Genomic DNA, 22,521 nt, shown 5'->3' on the forward strand with positions numbered 1-22,521 from the left:
CATTTGCAGCAGTCGATCTTCTGTTTTATTGCAGTCTAGAGTGAAGAACACCTATGAAATGGAGTCCATGATGTGGATGAGTGGATATTTATAGGTCCTGGGATATTTAATGAAGGTGCATGTGTGGAAAAGTTCCTGTTTTTTTAGCAGTAAAAAATACAACATTTTTAATTTGTTTAATTTTTGAAACGACGGGTTTGGGGAATTGTCTTTGTTGAATTACGGGGTTTCTCTACATTTTACTGGACTCTAAACCAACAGGACAGGAGACGTGTGTTTTCCCATGTGGTTCCTCTGAACCCCGGCTGTAGGAGCTGCTTATTGTGGAGATCCAGCGTACAGCATTAAGAACATGGCTGCTGTTTGAGGAACTCCGATACGTGCATGTGGTTCTGATAAGCGGAGGCTGGGATTATAATTGGGTTTTGGCAGGACAGCGCGGTGTTGTGTCCCAAACAAAAGCCGTAGCAGATTTGGCATGGAACTGATCCGCGTTTCGGTCTGGTTCTGACCCGGCCTCGCTGGAGGAACTCGGCCTTTCAGCGCTGTGTCCTGCCTGTCTGTCTCACTTATAGCATGTCCGACACGTGTGGACGTTTTGATTTTAATTCAGCACAATCCAATCCAGATGGTTCAGTTCACTTGAAAAGTTCTCAGACTGTTCCAGGGCGTGAGTGCGCTCTAGGAGAATGAGGTTCCATCCAAAAAGGAACCCTTCAGCAATCTATGGAGAAGCTTGAAGTGCATTTACTCTCTTTCACCAACAAAACTCAGAACTTTTACCTTTTTACCTTCTTCTCTTCTTCTCTTTTATCTTTATGTACATTATCCATCCTTCTTTCACTTGTCATATATCAGAATGGCTCTTTCCTCTTCTCTGTCCTTCCTTTCTCTCTTCATTTCAGATATCACGATGGATCCATCCTCCATTTCGTCAATCTGTCCTTCCTTCAATCCGCCCATCTCTCTCTTTATCCTTCCTTCCCTCATCGAATATTAAGACGATTTCATCCTTCCTTCATGCACTTGTCATATAGCAACATATTAGATTCCTTACTTGATTCTGTCCATCTGTCCATGCTTTCATCCCTTTATTCTGTCCCTCCATCCTTCGTTCACGTACTGAAAAAATAGACTTTTGGACTTTTTTGTGGCTCTAATTAGAGATCTGATTTGTGTGTCTCATATCATTACAGATTACAGAAAAGCAGCTTGAAATTTAGTTAAAATAGTGGATTTCTGATTTATATTGAAGACTTACAGTATTAGTAAGCTACACTCATATCTACACCAAATAAGGTTGAAGGTTGTGAGTTCAAATCCCAGAGCCAGCAAACCTCCACTGCTGGGCCCTGGAGCAAGACCTTCCACTGCTCAGTTGTATGAATGAGATGAATAATCACTCTGGATAAAGTTATCTGCTAAACGCCATACATTTGTAAATGTAAGGTTTGACCCATAAAGGATTATTTCCCTCTGTGGCAACCTTTAAAGGGATCATATAGTTTTTCCTCTTCATCACAGTCACCACTGACTCGCTCATTATGGATAATCTTAAATCTGTAATAAAACGATAAGGAACCCATACAGAAATCTGATATACGACAATACACATCTATCTAGCTACTAACACACACACACACACACACACACACACACACACACACACACACACACACACACACACACACACACACATGTAAATAAAATGTTTTATATATATTGGGGAAATGATCACAGAATGCTACTGCTTCAATCTTACACAACTGGATGAAGTTATTTCACATTTGAATTTTTTCTAGTGTTTAATTCCAGAAAATCACGTGGCAATCAAGCTTTTTTGCAGTTTAAAGACAAGCACAAAGAAGAGCCTGGATAATGTTAGACGGTTTCTCATAGTAACATCAGGTGTATCAGATATTATGTTGTACTTTAATGTATGATGAATGGTGTTACACAATATATTAAAGAACATGTATCCTACATATGTAAAAAGATAGTAAGTAAAACATGTTTTCTGCACGTTTGTACATATTCTTTATTATACACTATATTTCCAAAAGTATTGGGACACCAGACCTTTCCTGCTATATGTGGTTCTTTTCCAAACTGTTACAACAAATCTGGAGGCACTCAATTGTTCAGGACGTCTTTAGATGCAGTATAATAACATTTCGCATTCACTTGAACTTAGAAACCCAAAACCTGTTCCAGCATGGCGATGCCCCTGTGCACAAAGGGAGCTCCTTGAAGATCTGGTTTACATGATTTGGAAAGGATCTTGAGTGGCCTGCTATAGAGCTCTGATCTCATCCCTACTGAACACCTTTGGGATGAATGTGAACGCTGACTGCACCCCAGGTCTCCTCACCTACATCAGTACCTGACTTTACTAACACCCTTGTGGCTGATGAACACAAATATCCATAAACACACAACAAAATCTAGTGGAACATCTTCTCAGAAGAGTGGAAGGAATTATAAGAGCAGATTAGGACTAAATGTGGAATGCGATGCTCAAAAATCACATACCGCACTTATGACCAGGTGTCCCAATACTTTTGGAAATAGTGTATATGTCTCAAGCAACCAATAGAACTACACAATTATTAACTATCATTTAATTTATACTGTATATGTTGATATAATGCCATCAAATCAGATTTCTGTATGGTTATAATCATTTTTATCTCTGCTCTGAGACCATGTCCATTGCTAATCTCTCTCTCCAAATAAAAATTAATTGAACTGAATTAAATTGAGTTCAGTTTGTCTGTCCGGGGGGATTGAAACTCACTGAAAACCCGAAATTATTCAATGATTTTCATTTGAACCCCTTCAGACAGCAAGATCTTTAAAATGGAAGTTCTATCTAACAACTTGGTTCAGTTTGGACCTCTGGGTTCCCTCAAAAACTCTATTTAGAGATGTATTTCTTTTTTTAACAGAATCCCAAGTTGAAATCCAGAGTTGAACCCTAAGAAATCCAGGAACATCCAGAACGTTTGATGAAATGTTCTCACTTTTTTAAATGATTTTTTTGGCTTCAGCTGTAAACCGTGTTTATCTGGTGCTTTTTGATCGCTATCGATGCGATACACTGAACACTCATGTGACCTGTGGTTCTCTGTCTTCAGATGGTGACCCTGCTGCTCGAGCCCAGACAGGTGAGTTCAGCAAACCCATGTACCAGAGCGTTATTAAAAAAGAAGGCAGCGGTGTGGGGGCGGGCCTTCGGGCGGCCGCTGACGCCTCATTGGCTGAGGACTACGTGTCTCCGCCAAAATACAAGAGCAGTCTTCTACACCGCTACCTGAATGACTCGCTGCGTCACGTGATGGTGGCTAACGGTGTGACGGACGCACGCAGGAGGAACCACTCCGGATCCTTCAGCTCCAACGAATACGACGAAGATCTCCTCTCGCCTTCCTGCTCGGAAACAGAGGCCAACTTTGTCTACCGTACGGGTAAGACATGATCGTGGGCATGTTCTCCGGGTGTCACTGTGTAGAAATGTGGTCTGACTGTAAGACCTCAGAGATTGGTGTGTTGTATTGTTAAATAGTTGCTACAGATGTGTTCTTTCTTTTCCTTTTTATCTCACACAGACTTTTAAAGTGAACGTTGTAAGAAATTAAGCTGCGTTTTAGATTTAAACACACAGTCAAGTGCATTTAATGCAAAAATAGCAGGGACAATACCCTCCTGTTATTTGTTTTCACTTACTGTCTGTTAGATGATGGCACTAGATGATGGTTCAGGTTTCCAGAAGCTTGAAAGAAGAAATCAAGCCACATAACATCTGTAGGTCTTTTCAGTACAGTAAATGATATTTTATTCTATCCTTATGCTTGTGATGAAGGTAATTCCTGTCAGGAAGAAGGTCTGGGTTAATGGTGAGGGCTTTGTTAGATGTTGCTTGGTGGAAGTGGTAGCTCAGCAGAAGAAATGTAGATCTTCTGTTGGTAAAGTCAGGGTTTAAATCCCAGCATCACCAAACTGCCACCACTGAGCCCTTGGGTAAGGCTTTTAACCCTCAGTTCCTCAATTGTCACTCTGGAGAAGGGCATCTGTCAACTACTATTAATGTATTAGCAGACGCATTTGGTGGTTTGGGGATTTGAACATGTGAACTTCTGAGTCCAATGCCTGAAGCACTGAGCTACCACCTCCAATTGTCATAAATGTAGGTGGTGGGGTCAGAACTCAACACCTTCTAATCAGGACTGGTTTGTTTGGATTTTTGTTTGTTACTGGATCATGAATGATTTGTGCATTTATCATTTATACAACATTTTATCTGATCTTCAGTGTAGCTGTTTGTATTTATGCCAAAAATGGCTACTAAATGAAATAATTTTGTGTACAAATATGGAATCATAAAAGGTTCTTAAGGTTTCCTTTTTGAACGAAACCTTAAGAGTTCTATGTAGTAACGAGAGGTGTGACGGTACACTAAATTCACGCTTCGGTACTTTCTTCGGGTTTTAAGTTGTGGTTCGGTTCACTTCTGGTACCGTTAGGGGGAGGAAACGCATTGCATACAATTTCTAGTTTTTTAATTAATGTTGTTTATTATTATTAACATTTGTGAACATTAGCAGTTTACATTTCTAAAAACAATTAAAAAATAAATTCCTGCGTGGTGTAAAATAGGATAAATCAAATTAATGCAATACACTTTAATTATACTGATAAAATTGAGCAATCGATTAAATCAAATTAAATAAATAGAAAAATTGTATGAAATCGTTTACATTTGTTAGACTTAATGTGGGAAATACGGATGTGTTTATAAGTGTGTGTGGACATGTGTGAGTGTGTGTGTGGACGTGTGAGTGTGCATGTGTGTTTTTATATTTAATATTATATATTTTTTTAAGATATGTTTTATCAAAGTGTTCTACTTATTTCAGCACACTTTAACAAATATCTTCATTCATGAAACACACAAAATTGTTCATTCAATTTATTTATTCATAAATGAATTCATTCCTTTAATCTTTTATTCATTCATTCACTTCCTGGATGTGCGGAATTGTCAGGATTTTCTCCTTTTAGGAAAAATCCTTGAAGCCGTACGTAAAACGCTAAAGAATTCATATCGCTAAAGTGTCGCAAAGACGTTGGCGATGACGTTAACGATTTCACGAATGCAAATCGTACAAAACGTACAAATCGTGTTTCCGCTACAAATTGAGTAGTGACGCTGCGCTCAAAGTGTGAGGCAGTGACTATACATACATGCGGTCCGCCACTTAATACGTTCCTGAGGAAACTCAGATTTTAACAATGTTCCTCATGTCAAACAACATGAACTGTTCAGTATAAATACATGTATCGTTACACCCCTTAGTACAAACCCAATATTCCAAAGTTTCCGAAGTTAAAAAACTTAAATATTTGACCAGTTAAACCTTTTAAGATCACGCTAGTGGTTAACATTCTTTATAAAGGTGTAGAACCTGTCATGTGTACAGCATTTAGCAGGGGTACTTGGTAATAAAGTGTTCTAATCAATGAAAGTGGGAGCTCAGTGATTAAGGCTCTGGGTTACTGAATGAAAGGTCGGAGGTTGAAGCCAAATCACCAAATTGGCACTTTTGGGGCCCTTGAGCAAGACCCTTAACCCTCTGTGCTCCAGGGGTGCTGTATCCTGGCTGACCCTGCAATCTGACCCTAACTTCTTTATGTTGGGTAAAGGGTGGTGGTTGGAGCTCTTTCTGATCAGAAAACTCTGTTGTAATAATTCACCTAGAAGGTCAGAACTTGCTTCTAGACCACTAGAAGCATCCATTTCCTCAGGAATCTCTGTAGTTCAATCCATGTAGATTGATGTTTTTGAGCTCAGTCAGTAATTTTGGCTCGATTTAGAGAAACGGACTTCGTAGCGTACCAGTGGCTCTTTCCCAACACGTCAGGTCAAGCTGTGTCTCGATTTCACCACAGAGACATCAAGGATTCAGAGAGAACTGAAATCACAGATGTACTCAAGTAATAATGAAGAATAGCTGCATTTTCTCTGCATTTTAAACTAAATCCTGTAAAGTTGTGTACACACAGCTGGATTACTGTCCTAGTGAGGGCTCTTCAATGGACCCGAATAATAGCTGGTGTGAAGGTCACTGAGGTTATACTTGCGGTAGTTTGGAAATATACACTATATGATCAGAGCGTAATATTGCTATGTTTATATCTGTTTATATCTTTTTGCATAATCCAATTTTACATTGAGTCTTCATTTGCTCTTATAATAATCTCAACTCTTCTCGAAAGATGTTCTAGTAGATGTTGTGGAGATTCTAGGAGACTCATGTGGACACAAGGGTGTTAGTAAAGTCAGGGATTGATGAGGGTGAGGAAGTCTGGGGTAGAGGTCTAATGATTCATCAGTTTCACCGATTATGCAGCACCGAAAGTTGATTGCTGGAAATCAACTATCCATAAATCCATATAGATAGTTTTTCCAGCTTCTGGTCCGCTTTCATTACGAGAGCGGCCCCTAGAGGCGAACAACCATACAACGTGCTGTTTGTTTTTACACGCGAGACTGCCCGAAGCACAGAGACTGCTATATTAGATTTATTTATTATTCGTTACATCATTATATTTATTCATTAATATATTCACGTTTATTTTACTGAGCTCATTTTCATGATTCAGAAAGTTTTTTTTATATATTTTGAATAAAGTTCAGTAGTACTTTTACATGGAGTGTTACGTTTTTTTGGATTTATTTATTTTTTATCCAGTATCAATCTTACAAACTATCGGTTGATTATCGATCAGGAAGTACAAATAGGGTTGGAGCTCTATAGCAGGAGATCTTCCACACCAATCCATGTAAAGCAGATCTTCATGGAGCTGGCTTTGTGCACAAAATGTCATGCAGGAACAGGTTTGAGTCTCCTAGTTCAAGTGAAAGAAAAATGCAATGCTCTTGCACCTGTTAACGTCTAATACAATTGTGTGCCTTCAAGTTTCTTTGTGGAAGAACCTCATATGGCTGGTAAAGTCGTGTGTGTTCCATCACCTTTGTCCGTGTTAATAATACATCAGAAGCTTATTGATATCAGTCCTTTCTCAGCCACTCATCAACTCATTTTCTTAAATCCTCCCAAATGTTTTTTTTTCCCTTCTTATCTCTGTCATGTTTAATCTGAGGAGAAGAGACGTAGACACAACACCGTCTTGGGTTACACGTCTTCAAACCAGCCACAGTGCAACGAGCAGAAGATAGCTGTCAAAGCCCTGAAGGAGACGAGTGTCAGGGTCAGAGGGTTCACGTCGTGTCTCGTGGTACACTCGGTGTGAGATTCATGCTCGCTGGCAGTAGCTTCTCTGAGTGTTACAGTAGCACTCGCTCTGCCTCACAGACTTATCGGATAGAATTCTGACAGCAGCGACATGTGGAAACTCGGATTTAACCTTAAAATATTGACTTCATATCTCACATTTAGTATCTATCATCTCAAATCTACTTTTAACCCTGACTTCTTAAACTTGATTTATTGTAAATGCTCAATGAAATGTAATACTTATTTTTATGACATTGTCTCGAATCAGCTTTACAGAATGTTAGAATTATAGGAACAAATTCACTTCTATTTAAATTCATGTGTATTTATGGCTGATGAGCTGATGACCTTTATGAGGAACCAGAAAGGAACCTTTAGAGGAACCAGACTCTAAGCCCTGGCTGACACCAAAAGTGTGATTATGAACCATTAAAAACAATAAAAACTTGAGTAATGTGCTTTCTACAGTCTTATTCAGTCAGTTGTGGAGCCAGGATCTCCTGAGCAACTCATAAAATAGCTTAACATCTGAGATCATTATAGATTCAACACCAAAACACAGACTCCTCCATGCCATTGTCTTGCAAATGTACAATGATGGAGAAACAGCAGTTGTGGATGGTTGTTTTTGAGTATTTTGAGTATTAAATGCCTGCCTGCTATTTCAAAAGATTGACCTGGTTCCATTATCTTATATTCCTCACTCCTTTTAGTTCCAACTCACTTTCTCAAGTTAGTTGTTTCTCAAAATTCAGCCATCTTGGATTTTTATTTATTCTCATTTATCTTAATAAGACCAAAACACTATAAAATTGCTATGTATGCTTTATGAACATCCCATTCCACATTAAGTCCCCATTTATGTCTGTTATAATAACCTTCACTCTTCTGGGAAGATGTTCCACTAGATTTTAGGGAGATTTGTTGAGACTCATTCAGTGGTTAAGGCATTGGAGTCTGGATTGGAAGGTCGTAAGTTCAAATCCTGGCACCAAGCTGCTACTGAAGGGCCCTTGAACGAGGCCCACTTAACCCTCAACTGCTCAGTTGATCTGGATAAGTGCATCTGCCAAATGGCATAAATGTAAATTTCATTGCTGAAGCATGACGTGATTCTGACGCATTGTTTTGACTGCAATTCCGAAAATGATAAAGTTCTGTTGATCCTGAGCCTGGAGGCTTAATAAGGTTCAGAGTGAACACGACACGGATGGAAAAAAATTAATCTTTCCACGACTAGTGCTAGCAAGACACCTGCTTGATCCAGATTTAGAGATCGACCCTGAATTTTAAAAAATAAAAGAGAGAAACCCATAAAAACGATAGAATGATTAAAAGGACATTAAAATTCACTGTTTTTTTCCTGGTGTGATGAGGAGAACAGGAGATGTCTTCAGCTTCAGGGACTTGCATCATTTCCTTTAAAGATATCACGTTCTGTCTCTCTCTCTTTCCTACTGGCATTTCAGAATATTCTCATACTGCAGGCATTCAGACGCTTACAGCAGGAGGCTGAAATTTCAGACCTGAACAGTGTGGCTTTTTTTTACAGCCTTCACTGTCTCTCTGTCTGTCTTAGCGCTCTCAGCTAGCATGAACACTAGCGCTTAGCGACGTCGTGTGTGTGCCTGTGTGTGTGGGTGTGGATTATTATGCCTTTTTCATAAAAAAAAAAAATCGCTTTTCATTTGTGTTTCATTCAGAAATATGTTGCCAAAAGTATTGGGACACCCGACTGTTTCTAGCCGTATGTGGTTCTTTCTCAATCTGTTACAGCAAAGTTTCAGGCACACAATTGTATAGGACGTATTTGGATGCTGTAACATGACATTGTCCCTTTACTTGAACTAGAATCCTTAAAGCTGATCCAGCATGACAATGCACAATCCTGTGTACAAAGCCAGCTCCATGAAGATCTGCTTTACACGGGTTGGAGTGGAAGATCTCCTGCTATAGAGCTCTTTTAATATCCGCACACTTACACTGCAGGAAGTTTCTTAGGAACCTCAGGAACCTCGTTTCAACTCTTTAAAACCGGTATCGAGGAGAGATAAGATTCAGAGTGGTCATTGAGCAGCGTAAACATAGAAAAGACAATGAAATGCACTCTGTTGAGAAATGCAAATAGCACTAAATATGATGCAAGCAAAGAAATAGAGCAGGTGGTAGCTCAGTGGTTAAGGCATTGGTTAAGGCATTGGGCTTTGGATCAGAAGATCACAGGTTCAAATCCCACCACCACCAAGCTGCCACTGCTGGGCCCTTGAGCAAAGCCCTAAAAACCCTCCCCTGCTCAGTTGTAAGTCGCTCTGGATAAGGGCGTCTGCCAAATGCAGCAAATGTAAATGTAAACAGAGGAACCTCATCATGGACGTGACGAGAATATGTTTGAGTTAAGGAACAAAAATCTGGGAGCAGAGAAGTGCCACCTTCCAGAGCTTAACCGTATGCAACTGTATGGAGGAACTCCTCCTGAGTGAACCAAAAATCTATCAATTAAAACTAAAATAAAAAAGAGAACTCTGTTGGGAACGTCACTGAAAACCTGGAGCAGGAGAATTCCAGAGCACATGCCAGGGATTTTCTTTTAAATGACGCTTTAACGGGATATTAAATGGCTGGAATCTGGCTCTGTGTTTATCTTTCACCAGTGTGAGGGTTCAGGACGTCCTGTGTGAGCTGCTTGCTGTGTAATGCTACATAAAGTGTGTGTGTGTGTGTGTGTGTGTGTGTGTGTGTGTGTGTGTGTGTGTGTGTAAATTGTGAGGACCAGTTATAGAGAACTGGTTCTGGTGTTGGGTGGATCAAGTAGAGCAAGAGAGTGTTTTCTATCTGCTTTTACTAGTTACCAGAACACACCGTGTGTGTAAATGTGTATGTGTGTGTGTGTGTCTAAGAATGTGTGCATTGTGAGGACCGGTTATGGAGAACTGGTTCTGGTGTTGTGTGAATCATAGTGGAGCAATGGAGTGTTTTCTATCTGCTTTTACTAGTCACCAGAACACACCGTGTGTGTGTGTGTGTGTGTGTGTGTGTGTGTGTGTTAGTTAGAATGTGTGCATTGTGAGGACCGGTTATGGAGAACCGGTTCTAAACCCTGGTGTTGTGTGAATCATAGTGGAGGAACGGAGTGTTTTCTATCTGCTTTTACTAGTCACCAGAACACCCTGTGTGTGTGTGTGTGTGTGTGTGTGTGTGTGTGTGTGTGTGTGTGTGTGTGTGTGTGTGTGTGTGTGTGTGTGTGTAAATTGTGAGGACCAGTTATAGAGAACTGGTTCTGGTGTTGGGTGGATCAAGTAGAGCAAGAGAGTGTTTTCTATCTGCTTTTACTAGTTACCAGAACACACCGTGTGTGTAAATGTGTATGTGTGTGTGTCTAAGAATGTGTGCATTGTGAGGACCGGTTATGGAGAACTGGTTCTGGTGTTGTGTGAATCATAGTGGAGCAATGGAGTGTTTTCTATCTGCTTTTACTAGTCACCAGAACACACCGTGTGTGTGTGTGTGTGTGTGTGTGTGTGTGTGTGTGTGTGTGTGTGTTAGTTAGAATGTGTGCATTGTGAGGACCGGTTATGGAGAACCGGTTCTAAACCCTGGTGTTGTGTGAATCATAGTGGAGGAACGGAGTGTTTTCTATCTGCTTTTACTAGTCACCAGAACACCCTGTGTGTGTGTGTGTGTGTGTGTGTGTGTGTGTGTGTGTGTGTGTGTTCTTATGAACGTGTTCGTTAATATGGTGGACGTCATTAGAAATACCATCATGCTTGAGGAAGAATGAAATGCTTCAGATGGAAGACAGATGTGTCCAAGCACTCGGATTTTTTAAAAGGAAATTGTAGTAGCTGAAAATGACCCCTTGTGTGTAAAAGCAGAAAAAAAAACAGCTTCTTGGGGAGTCTAAGATTTAAGCCTTGCCGTTCGCCACCTGTTATGTGTCAATGAATCATAATGGCTTTGTCCATCCATCATTATTTAGCGGCTAGAAAAACTGATGGGACGTTTGTTCGAGCCAACAGCAGTAAGCCATTTCCCTCGATTATAAAAGAAGAGGGGGTGCTATTTATGGAGCGCCGTTAGGTCATAATGAGAGCGTTTGAAATGAAACGAGATGGCCGGGACCCGTGAGATTACTCTTATTGTCTTGAAAGTCAGGATGTTTTTTTTTCCCGTTATAAGGAATTACATCTCGGGGCAGTGATGAGAACCGAGCGGAAAGAAAGCTAGAAAAGAAAACGCATGACATTTATACACGATACACTTTTTTAGACACCGGACCATAAAATTAGCGTCCTGTTTGTAGATTCCATTCCACATGTAGATCCCAAATTGCTGTTCAGGGAAGACGTTCCATTAGATTTTGTGGACATTTGTTCAGACACAAGGGTGTTAGTTAACTCAGGTACTGATGGAGGTGAGGAGGCCTTCTAGTGTTCACATTCATCCTAATGTGTTTAACAGGGTTGAAGCTCTATAGCAGGAGATCTTCCATCACAACTCAAAATTTCATGCTGCATCCAAAGACGTCTTTTACAATTGTGTGCATCCAACCATACAGCTGGAAAATCTCCCGGTACTTTTGTCCGTACAGTGTATCATGGTACGTTATGGTACGTTGTAGTTTCCAGCAGGGTTCTCCTGTTGTGCGCACTCTGTGTTTTACAACATGGAAAGAGCTCCTCAGTTGACATTAAGCAGAGACTGAAGGCATAAGTATGTTAAATAAAAACAGTAATGTCTGACAAGACCTCCGAGACCCGTACGTGCCAGTCACTCACTTATAGCATACCAGAGTCTAATTCCCTTAAAAAAAACAACTCCTCTGGTAGACTGCAGCTCTGTAGTGATGTTCAGCACATGGAGCAGAGCAGGTAAATTCACCTGAGACATGAATCCTCCACATGCAAGTGTGAAGGAGGAAGTGTGAGATTGAACATTAATACACTACAAGGTCTCTGCCTTAGATACGTTTCCACAGCAGGAACCTTTCCAGGAATCCAGGAACATTAGGTACACTGCCACTGTGGTTACTGTACCTCTTCGAGGAACTTTGTCAGAAACTTTAGGAACTTAGGAACTTATGGGTGCAATTCTATTGCTGGAAATGTTTCAGGAACGCGGGCAGTTTTCTGCACACATGCACTGACACAACTGTTTCAGGATGCAGGAACTTTTGTGTATCTACAGCAAGAACCTTTTTAAAAAAAATTTAAATCAAGCACATGGTCATTGTCAGGAACTTTAGATACACTATTATTGTGGGCACATTTTCAATGAACTTTCTCAAGAATTTTAGAAACTCAGGAACCTTTAAGTGCAGTTCTATTGTTGAAAATGTCAAGAACTTTAGGAACTCAGGAACCTATGTTGAAAACCTTTCAGGGACTTTGGTACTTTCCTGCAGACTTGCAATATAAGAACTCTTTCACAATGTAGAAGAAGAAATGTATATATTTTTTTTTTATCAAGCCAATGCACATTGTCAGGAACTGTAGATACACTGCAATTATGGGCATATTCTTTTAGGGAAATTTGTCAGGAACCTTAGGCACTCAGGAACCTTTAAGTGCAATTCCATTGATGAAAACATTTCAGGAACTTAGATCCTTTTTGTACACATGCACTGCAAGAACTCTCAGGATGCAGTTTGTGGACCTTCAAAAAAAATCAACCTCAATTGTCAGGAATGTGAACTTTGTCAAGAGATCAAGAACCCAGGAAGTGTTTGTGTAGGGACTTTACAAACTCCAGAACCTTTAGGCACATTGTCAATGCTGGAAAGGTTCTCTGAAGTTTTGCATGGCAAGAACTTATTTAGGCCTTGAGAACTAAGAAGCTAGCAGGAATTTTTTCCTGGAACTCTGGAACCGTGACCACCAGTATTTTTGAGGGATCCAGAACTTGAGAAGCATCAAGCTACACAGTTGTTTTCAGGAAGCTGGGAACTTTGTCCACAATTTGATGTGTTTCCACTGTAGGAACTTCTTAAGAAATGCTGGACCTTTTGGGTGTATTCTCACTGCAGGAACCTTTTCAACAAACTTGGAACTTTTTGAGAAATGTTGGCCTCGTTTTCACTGACCAGGAACTGATCACTGATCGGGTTTCCAAAAAATGCAACCCAAGTGACCAGGCAATCAGAGCTCCATGAACTTCCTACGTAAACACTAATAAATATAATAACTTTTCTAATGGTGAGTAGGTTACTGATTGTAACTAAAGCATCTTGGATTTCACTTTGAGAACAACTGGGTTACCTAAAAGATCCATGTACCCAGAAGATCTGATGTTCAAACTACTCATGCTGGAATATTGGGTAAACTCTAAATCAGTCCCTGAAGCTCCTTTATAAATACTAATGTCATTTTTAATTAGACAAGCATCACATGGGAAATGATGTAACCTTCTCACAACCTCCAGAGAACTCCTCCTGTTTTGGGTACCGCTAATGGGAAACAGACACTGGTACTCGACCAGGGTACACCAAATTCTGGCTTTCATTTCAGCCCCTGCGCCGGGTTGTGCTGCGCCATCCTGTGAAAAAAGGCTAACAGATGATGAGATGCACTCTCCCGAGATTACCACAGACACAAAGAGTTTCCATTTGGCTCGGGAGAAGATTACTAATTAGAAGACCGTGATTATAAAGTTGTTTACTTCTAATCACTCCAAGGTTTCTCCACGGCTGAAGTGCACCAAGCTCAAGCGGGGCTGGCAGTGGATCAGGCTAGTGATGGGCCAGAGATTTAGAGTTACCTGTGTACGGTCTGAAAGGGATTTAAGTGATAACACATCAGGGAAATGCTTTCAACATGACTCTCTCTCTCTCTCTCTCTCTCTCTCTCTCTCTCTCTCTCTCTCTCTCTCTCTCTCTCTCTCTCTCTCTCTCTCTCTCTTTCTCTCCCTCTCTCTCGGTCTTTGTCTCGTGTTTCTCAGACGCGAGAGTGGACAGATATCTGGCTGAGTCATAAGTCACGCTTTCCTCCGGTAGCATTAGGCTGCTGTTTAAAGTCTGCACGAAACTGATGGCTGTGATATGGTCTCATTCCTGCCCCCACAACATCGACCCGTCACCTGCAACGCTCATCTAATGCTCCTGATCGTCACTGGAGATGGTCTGAGAGAGAGGCACGAGAAAGTGCAAGCACACACATGTTTACATGAAACTCGGAGAGCAGAATGAATTTGACTTGTTTCTTAATTCAATTCTTTTTTATTTGTAGAGCACTTTTATCAATGGACATTGTTTCGAAGCAGCTTTAAGGAGATAAAGTGGTTATACAAAGAATGTATGTTTGTTCCTTAAAATCATCCCTAATGAGCACGCTCCCTCAAAACTCCCTGAGAAATCAAGAGCAAGAAACCTTGAGAACAACCTGACTTTAATGGTGGACTTTTTTTTTTATTTTTATCTACTTAAGTAGCTTTTTCGCATATCTGTACTTTTACTAAAGTATTTCCATTTGGGAAGAGTTTAACTTTCACTTTACTACATTTTCAAGTCAAATATCTTACTACAGCGATCCACCTTGAACTTGTTTTGATTGGCGCTTTGGTGGTATCTACTTAGCATCAACATACACTTCAGTGTCAGTTCAACAGCAAGCAGAACATTTAGAGAGGAAGAAACTCCAGAATCGAACTCACCACAACACACGTGACCTCATTTGTGCAATTAGTTTGAGTCATTAATATCATTCTATTAATAGATCAGTGTGCTAAGAGTCACATCGAGTCTTTACACATAAACTGAGGTGATTAAGTGAAGAATCTTTGATAAAAATGATAATAGGAAAATTATAGCCATAATAAATCAGTATTTTGGATCCTTAAGATACTTAAAACTTTTGTACTTTTTGCCCAAGTGAAAGTTTAAAGGGAGCAATTTTACTTTTACTGCGGTCATATTTTACCGAGGGTCCATATGTACAGGGAGGAGAGTGATTAATGTGCAGAAGGTGCAGAAGGTAATAAGATGTGGTATTCACACCGATCAGGCATAACTTTATAACATTCTATAGTGGTGTGGTGAAGTGAAGAACACTGATGATCTCTTCATCATGGCACCTGTTAGTGTGTGGATTTATTTATTAGGCAGCAGGTGAACATTTTGTCCTCAAAGTTGATGTTAGAAGCAGGAAAAATTGTCAAACATAAGGATTTGAGCGAGTCTGACAAATCGTGACGTCTAGACGTCTGGGTCAGAGCATCTCCAAAACTGCAGCTCTTGTGGGATGTTCCTGGTCTGCAGTGGTCTATCAAAAGTGCTCCAAGGAAGGAACAGTGGTGAACCGGCGACAGCGTCGTGGGGGACGAGGCTCATTGATGCGCGTGAGGCTGGTCCGTGTGGTCCGATCCAACAGACGAGATCCTGTAACTCAAACCGATTTAGTTTAGCTTTAGTTTTGTCCTTTTGTTTTAGCAGCAAAAGGGGGACCAACACAATATTAGGCAGGTGGTCATAATGTTATGGCTGATTGGTGTATAGTAATATAGAGTATATCTGTGCAAACATTGTGCAGAAGATCCAAAAAAGAGGTGTTTTGCACATTAAATATTTGTTGCCCAAATTCAACAGTCACATGCTAAATTGCATTTTAAGTGATTTTGCATTGTCATCTCCTCCCATGTGGCCCTGGCATGGGGTGTGTGTGTGTGTGTGTGTGTGTGTGTGTGTGTGTGTGTGTGTGTGTGTGTTGTTGATTAGTATGTTTACTGCCACTGATAAACACGGAGATGAGAGGATGTTTAAAGAGCTCCAGTCCTCTTATTATTCTTCGATCTTTCCACATTAACTTCTACTCAGAGTCGTGACCGCAACCGGCAGAAGCCTGTGATCTGCCTGGTTCTTAAATCGATGTCATTGCGTGTCATCTGGAGGAATCCTGACATGCTTAAGCGATGAGAAGGTTTCGTGTCTGTTCTTAATACGCTCAGAGAGGTTTAGGGGGACGTGGTGGAGCAGCAGCAGTGTCCAGGCTTGATCCAGAGAGACACAATCCTAAAGACATGGTGGTAGGTGGATTGGTTACTCTACATTGCCTTTAGGTGGGAATGAGTGCGGTTGTGGTTGTGTGTGGGTGTGTGTGTGTGTGTGTGTGTGTGTGTGCACGCACACATGGTGCAGTTCAAGAAACAGGCATATCATACAAAGTGTTTTCCTGCCTTGCACACTGTATTTCCCCAGAACTTAAAAAAGTGGTCGCTCAGTGGTTAAGTCTCTGATTTGCTGATTGAAAGATGGGAGGTTTAAGCCCCACTCTTGGGGCCCTTGAGCACGGCCCTTAACCCTCTGTGCTCCAGGGTTGCTGTGTCATGGCTGACCCTAATTGACATTGTTGGGATCTGAAAATAACTAATGTACATGTGATAAGCGCCTTTAAATTCAGTTTTATTTGTAAAGCACTTTTAACAATGGACGTTGTCTCAAAGCATCTTTACAGAGCTAAAGCGGTTATAAAGTTGTATTAAAAAAGTGCATACGTTTAGTGCCTATAAGTTCATAGTTATAAGTTTTATTCGTAATGTGTAATCCAGTGGCGACTGTGATGAAAAAAAACTCCCTGAGACATCTTATAAAAGAATCCTTGAGAGGAACCAGACTCCAAATTGGAACCCATCCTCATCACCGAATATCCATTCATTACAGTTCATCATTGTTGAGGTGCTGTTCAGTGACAGGTGCTGAAACGCAGAACTGTTCACGCAAACTGTGGTCCTGAACCATTGGAATGAAATGGGCAGATCCGGAGAGCAACAAAGGGACATGAACACTGGTCAGTGGTACCTCAGGAGCATGTTTAACTCGATAGAAAAGTAAAGGGGTAACAAAGAGACAGAAATAAGTATCCTTATTATTACCTTTATCTTCACTAGGAGACCCAAACTTGTTCCAGCATGACAGTGCCTCTGTGCACAACCTGATCTCCATGAAGATCTGCTTTACATGAGGTTGTAGTGGAAGTTCTCCTGCTAAAGAGCTGCTTATAAACCCTCTATTGAACCCCTTTGGGATGAATGTGAACGCTGACTGCACCCCAGGCCTCCACACATCTCCTACATCAGTACCTGACTTTAACACCCATGTTTCTGAATGAATCTCCTGAAATCACCATAGGATCTAGTGAAACATATTCCCCAAAGAATTTACGTTATTATAACTGCAAATGTAGACTAAATGTGGAACAAAATGTCCAAAACAACACATACAAATCTTAAATTTCCCCTTTCAGAAAAACATGACCACGTCAAAAACGTGTATTTCTTCGTGTAATGAATTTATTGTTGGCTACATGGAAAGCGGCAAACAAATTTCAGCGAATCAGCTGTTACTATAGAAACGAAAACGTGTTACAACTAAATCGACACTTTCTGACCAATCAGGATGCAGAACTCAACAATAAGAAGTTATAATTTCGCATAGACACCATAAGAGACTTGCAGAAAGGTGCTGAAATAAACATTGTCTGTCTGTCTGTCTATTTATCTATCTTCCCAGAACCTTCTCTTTATTTAGTGGACTTTCAGTACAGCTTCTAATAACAAGCCTTTTATTGTAACCTACCTGGAATGTCGCTTTAGAAAAGGTTGTATCGACCTGGGATTTGACTCCAATCGGTGAGCGAGGTCTAAATTATTCCAGATTTTTCCCCCTTTTCGGAGCAAGGAGCTGTAACTCGATGGCTGTAGCAAAGCAATGGTGAAATACATCCCCGAAGGCTGTAATGTATATTGCAGGTATTGTGTGTATATTCGGTGGATCAGACGGCTGTAATTCTTCCTGAAAAAACAATTCTCCCTGCATGCCCGTAAGTGACTTCTTTTGTTCTAAAAGCTACAGAGAGGCCGGGTCGATCGGAATTCACACCAGGGCAAATCTGCAATTTCCTTTTGTGCTTTTCTTTTCTCTTTTTCTCACAATACTGCCACTGTTTGCTCACGCTTTCTCGGTGCTTTCCAGCAAGCGCCCGAGCCCAGAACATGTCACTGCCGTCGACACAGCGAGAGACGCTGGAGATGAATGTGTCGAATGGGCCCCGGCAGGATTAAACAAGGACGGCGGGGCGAGATTTTTAGCGCTATGAAAGCCAGACAGCGCTGGGATCTGACGTGTCGCTCGTGTCACGTAGAGCCTATTGGGTGAATGAGCCTTGTGATGTCATGACCTGATAAGCCTGAGTGTCTTTACCACAAGCGCAGTCTTACTCTTTTAATAAAGCCAATAGAATGAGGCTAAAAGAAATCGAGGAACGAATGAAGGGGAGGGATGGGTAGAAAGAACAAGAGACGGATTTGTTTGGAAAGGTCTACAGACGGATTCAAAGGAAACAAAAGACTTGAAGAGAGATGCAGAAGAAAAAGAAGTGGTGGGATGAGTGAGGAAGTGAGGCAGTCTGAAAATATAACCGAAAGAGTTATTGAGAGGAAAAAAATAGTCGATCCTGGCGAAAATGAGAAAGACAGAACCGAGGTGGGGTTCACTAGACAGAGGACGGAGGAGGAAAAAAGGTGCGAGTGGGATTGATGAAGGGAGGGTGGAGAGGGTTGGCACGCCGACTTGGCAGCGGTGTAGGGATGGGAAAAGCCAACAGCTTAAGTTCATTCACAGACACTCCCTGGCATTATTAAAGAACACAGAGCATTTTTTTTTTGTCTGTTTTCTGAAGTCTGAAAGTGTCTTCTACATTCTTCCTCCTTTATTTGAATACTGAGGACCTGAGCATGTCTTTCTTTTTTTACCCGAGTGACACTGAGCGCTCGGAATGTGTTGTCGAGAGAAACCTGGTAGTAGTTTTAAGAGACTCTGGCGAGAACTGGAGCTTCCAATTTAATGCAGCAACAGAAGGGAAGGAACCCGAGGCTGAAGATCCCGGCTTCTGATTTTCATCTGTGAAAGTAACACACGGGGAAAAAAAAACAATTAGGATGTATGGATGTACAGATCTTTTTAAAATAAAAATGCAGACACATCAAATATTAGTGTTTGAGATTTAAGTTTGTAGCTAAAGAAATATCCCAGTGTAATTAAGTTGGGTTTTTAACTTCAGAAATTAGTTAAATAATTACTATTAAACATTATTTTAATTAATTAATTAAGAATTAAAATAAATAGAAAGATATTAAATTTTATTATTTTATTTTATAAAATATTTTAATTAAAAAAATTTTATTTTATAAATAAACAACATATCTGATTGGGTTGATTCTTATTAATATATATAAATATGAATTAATTAATAGATTTAAAAAAAAAATCTATACTTTGTTTCGAAAACATTGCAAACATCAAACAATTGCTCAATTATACTTTACTATAATTTACTTTCTTAGTAATACCAAACTGAATATATTATATTGACATATTACATCCCGACACCCGTAAGATTGCTATGTGCTTCTTTTTGAACATCCCTAATCACATTCAGTCTCCATTTGCTCTTATAAGCAGCTTAATTCTTCCTGGAAGATGTTCCACTAGATTTTGTGGAGATTTGTGCTCCTTCATACATGAGGTGAGGAGGCCTGGGGTTCAGTCAGCGTTCACATTCATTCCTTCATGTTCAATAGGACTGATGGTCAGAGCTTTGTAGCAGGAGATCTTGAACTCAGGTACTTAGTGCATAGGAGCTTCTTCATGTTGGAACAAGTTTGGGTGAAAATTCCATGCCAGCACATCCAAAAACACCATGCCATCTTCATCTACATTTTATGTTCTAAAGAAGTTGAGAAGGTGTCAGACTCTACTGAAAAGATTTTCATCTTTTGAGGTTTAAACTTTAAGGCTTTTTGACTAATACTCCACATTCCATTCACATTCTATCTCTATCTTCTCTTTTCTGATCGACTGGAGAGGTAAATGAATGGATGGATGGGCAGGTTTGAGAAACTGTCCGAGCTTGGGCACTTGAATCTAAAGCAGTCACGGTTGGAGGAGGGTGAGTGCAGGACCAGGCACGTGTCTGTAGGAATGTCTGCACAGACTCAGAGGTGGACTGTTCTTCAGCATACCCGTGCAGATCCACATGATTCTAATCCATGCATCATGATATTTTCATCCCTATCCGTTCGGAAATCAAAACACGGATTGTTGAGTCTCGCGAAACCCAAATTCTCAGCTTTTTCTCATTAGGCATTTCCCATTCTTAAAAATAAAATATGGGGGAAAAAATGACATTGTACTGGCAAAAATATTAAGACACCCGCTATAGAGCTCTAGACCCTGGTGAGCATAAATGAATATAAACCCTGACTGCACTTCTCACTTCCTCACCTTCATCACTACCTCCTTTACTAACACCCTTTTAGTTCAAGGAGCTCAAATCCCTACAAAATCCAGTGGAACATCTTTGAAGTTGGAAGACATTAGATCAATGGTGCTTGTGGGTCCAGGTGAGTCCAGGTCATACCAGGCTGCCACTCCTGGGCCCTTGAGCAAGGCCCTTAACCTCCCCACGGGTGCTCTTTTGTGGGAATGGAGATAATGTACTCTTCCATGGATGGTCCCAAGCACATCTGTGAAAGGAGGAGGGAGAGTTTTGGAGTAGCAACCCAACCCCGTCGAATTCTGAACATGAAACCTGGGAGATATCATCAGACATCATATATGCCGTGCCCTCCACTTCAATCGGGAAAAAAATGTGTTCTTTTTTATTCCGAGACAGATACGGATTGAACAGATTAAACACGGATTGATTCCGATTCTTTGTCATTAAGCTAATGCTGTCAAATAACAAAAAAATTACTCGACTGGAAATATTTGCTGTTCAAGGAGAAGAAGAAGAAGAAGAATTATGTTTTGACAGTCTATCTGTTGGCAGTTCCACTCCGAAATCTGCTTTTTTATGGCATCAGAAGAGCGAAAAAGCATATGAGTAAGACACGTTTCCCATTTTCTGTGTTTGAGTAATCACTGACTCACCTCTCACTCTGAAGCTTCGGAGTCTCTCCATCAGCGTGAAGAAACCCCAGGGGGAAAAGAATGGATGTGCTCGAAGGGTTGGAGTGCGGTTAAAAATATGTTTACTGACACACATTTGGCGTGAACGATGTTGCCAGAGGTTTTATTTTTAAACATTGTAAAGTAAATCTGATCATTTGAGTCCAATCTGGGATTAGGAAGAAGATCTCTTTTGTAGGTGCATGAGAGCTCAGAAATGCGTTTAAGCCTCTTTTTTATGTGTTTAAATGTTTCTAATGTTTTAGGACTAACGAAACTTTAGAAAGGGGACATGGGACCTTAGTGATCAGGGGACATGGGACCTTAGTGCTCAGGGGACATGGGAGCTTAGTGATCAGGGTACGTGGGACCTTAGTGAGCAGGGGACATGGGTGATTAGTGATGAGGGAATGTGGGTTTTGTGGATGAGGGGACATGGCCATTTAGTGATAAGGGGACATAGGGACTTAGTGATGAGGGGGACGTGTGTTTAGTGATGAGGGGACATGGGATCTTAGGGATGAAGGGACATGTAGCTTGGTTATAAGGGGACATAGGAGCTTAGTGAAGAGAAGGCATGGAGGCTTAGTAATGAGGGGACATGTGTTTAGTGTTTAGGGACATGGTAGCTTTGTTATAAGGGGACATGGGGGCTTCGTGATGAGGAGACATGTGGGCTTAGTGATGAGGGGACATGGGAGCTTAATGAGGAGAACACATGGGTTTAGTAATGAGAGGACATGCAGGCTTTGTGATTAACAGGACATGGAGGTTTAGTGAAGAGGGGACATTGGGGCTTAGTGAAGAGGGGGCATGGGGGCTTAGTGATAAGGGAACGTGTGTTTTTAATGATTAGGGGACATGGGCATTTATTAATGGATATGTGAGTTAAGTAATGAGGGGACATGGAAGCTTAGGTATAATAAGACATGGGTGATTAGTGATGAAGGGACAAGTGGGCTTAGTGATAAGGGGACATAGGGGCTTAGTAAAGAGAGGGCATGAGGGCTTAGTGATGAAGGGACACGTGTGTTTAGTGATGAGGGGACAGGGGAGCTTATTAATGAGGGGACATGGGAGCTCAGTAATGAGGGGACATGGGGACTTTGTGATAACAGGATATGTGGGCTTAGTGATTGGAGGACATGGGAGTTTAATAAGAAGGGGATGTGGGTTTAGTAATCAGGGAACATGGGGGCTTAGTGATGGGACATGGGAGTTTAGTGATTAGGGGACATGGGTTTAGTGATAAGGGGACAAGAGTGTTTAGTGATGGCATGACATAGAAGC

At 40.8% G+C, this 22,521-nt stretch overlaps 1 protein-coding gene across 5 annotated transcripts in view; it reads left to right on the top strand.

Moving 5' to 3' along the window:
- The window catches only part of mkxa (mohawk homeobox a), a 49,798-nt gene that overhangs the window by 11,548 nt on the left and 15,729 nt on the right, over positions 1–22,521 (top strand). For all 5 annotated transcript variants that reach the window (XM_083557527.1, XM_083557528.1, XM_083557526.1 and 2 more), the window contains exon 5: positions 3,138–3,467. In XM_083557527.1, coding sequence (XP_083413653.1) covers positions 3,138–3,467 — 330 coding nt within the window. The remainder of the gene's footprint in view (positions 1–3,137; positions 3,468–22,521) is intronic.

Source organism: Silurus aristotelis (genome assembly GCF_946808225.1).
Source record: "Silurus aristotelis genome assembly, chromosome: 12".
In the NCBI taxonomy this organism is placed as follows: domain Eukaryota; kingdom Metazoa; phylum Chordata; class Actinopteri; order Siluriformes; family Siluridae; genus Silurus; species Silurus aristotelis.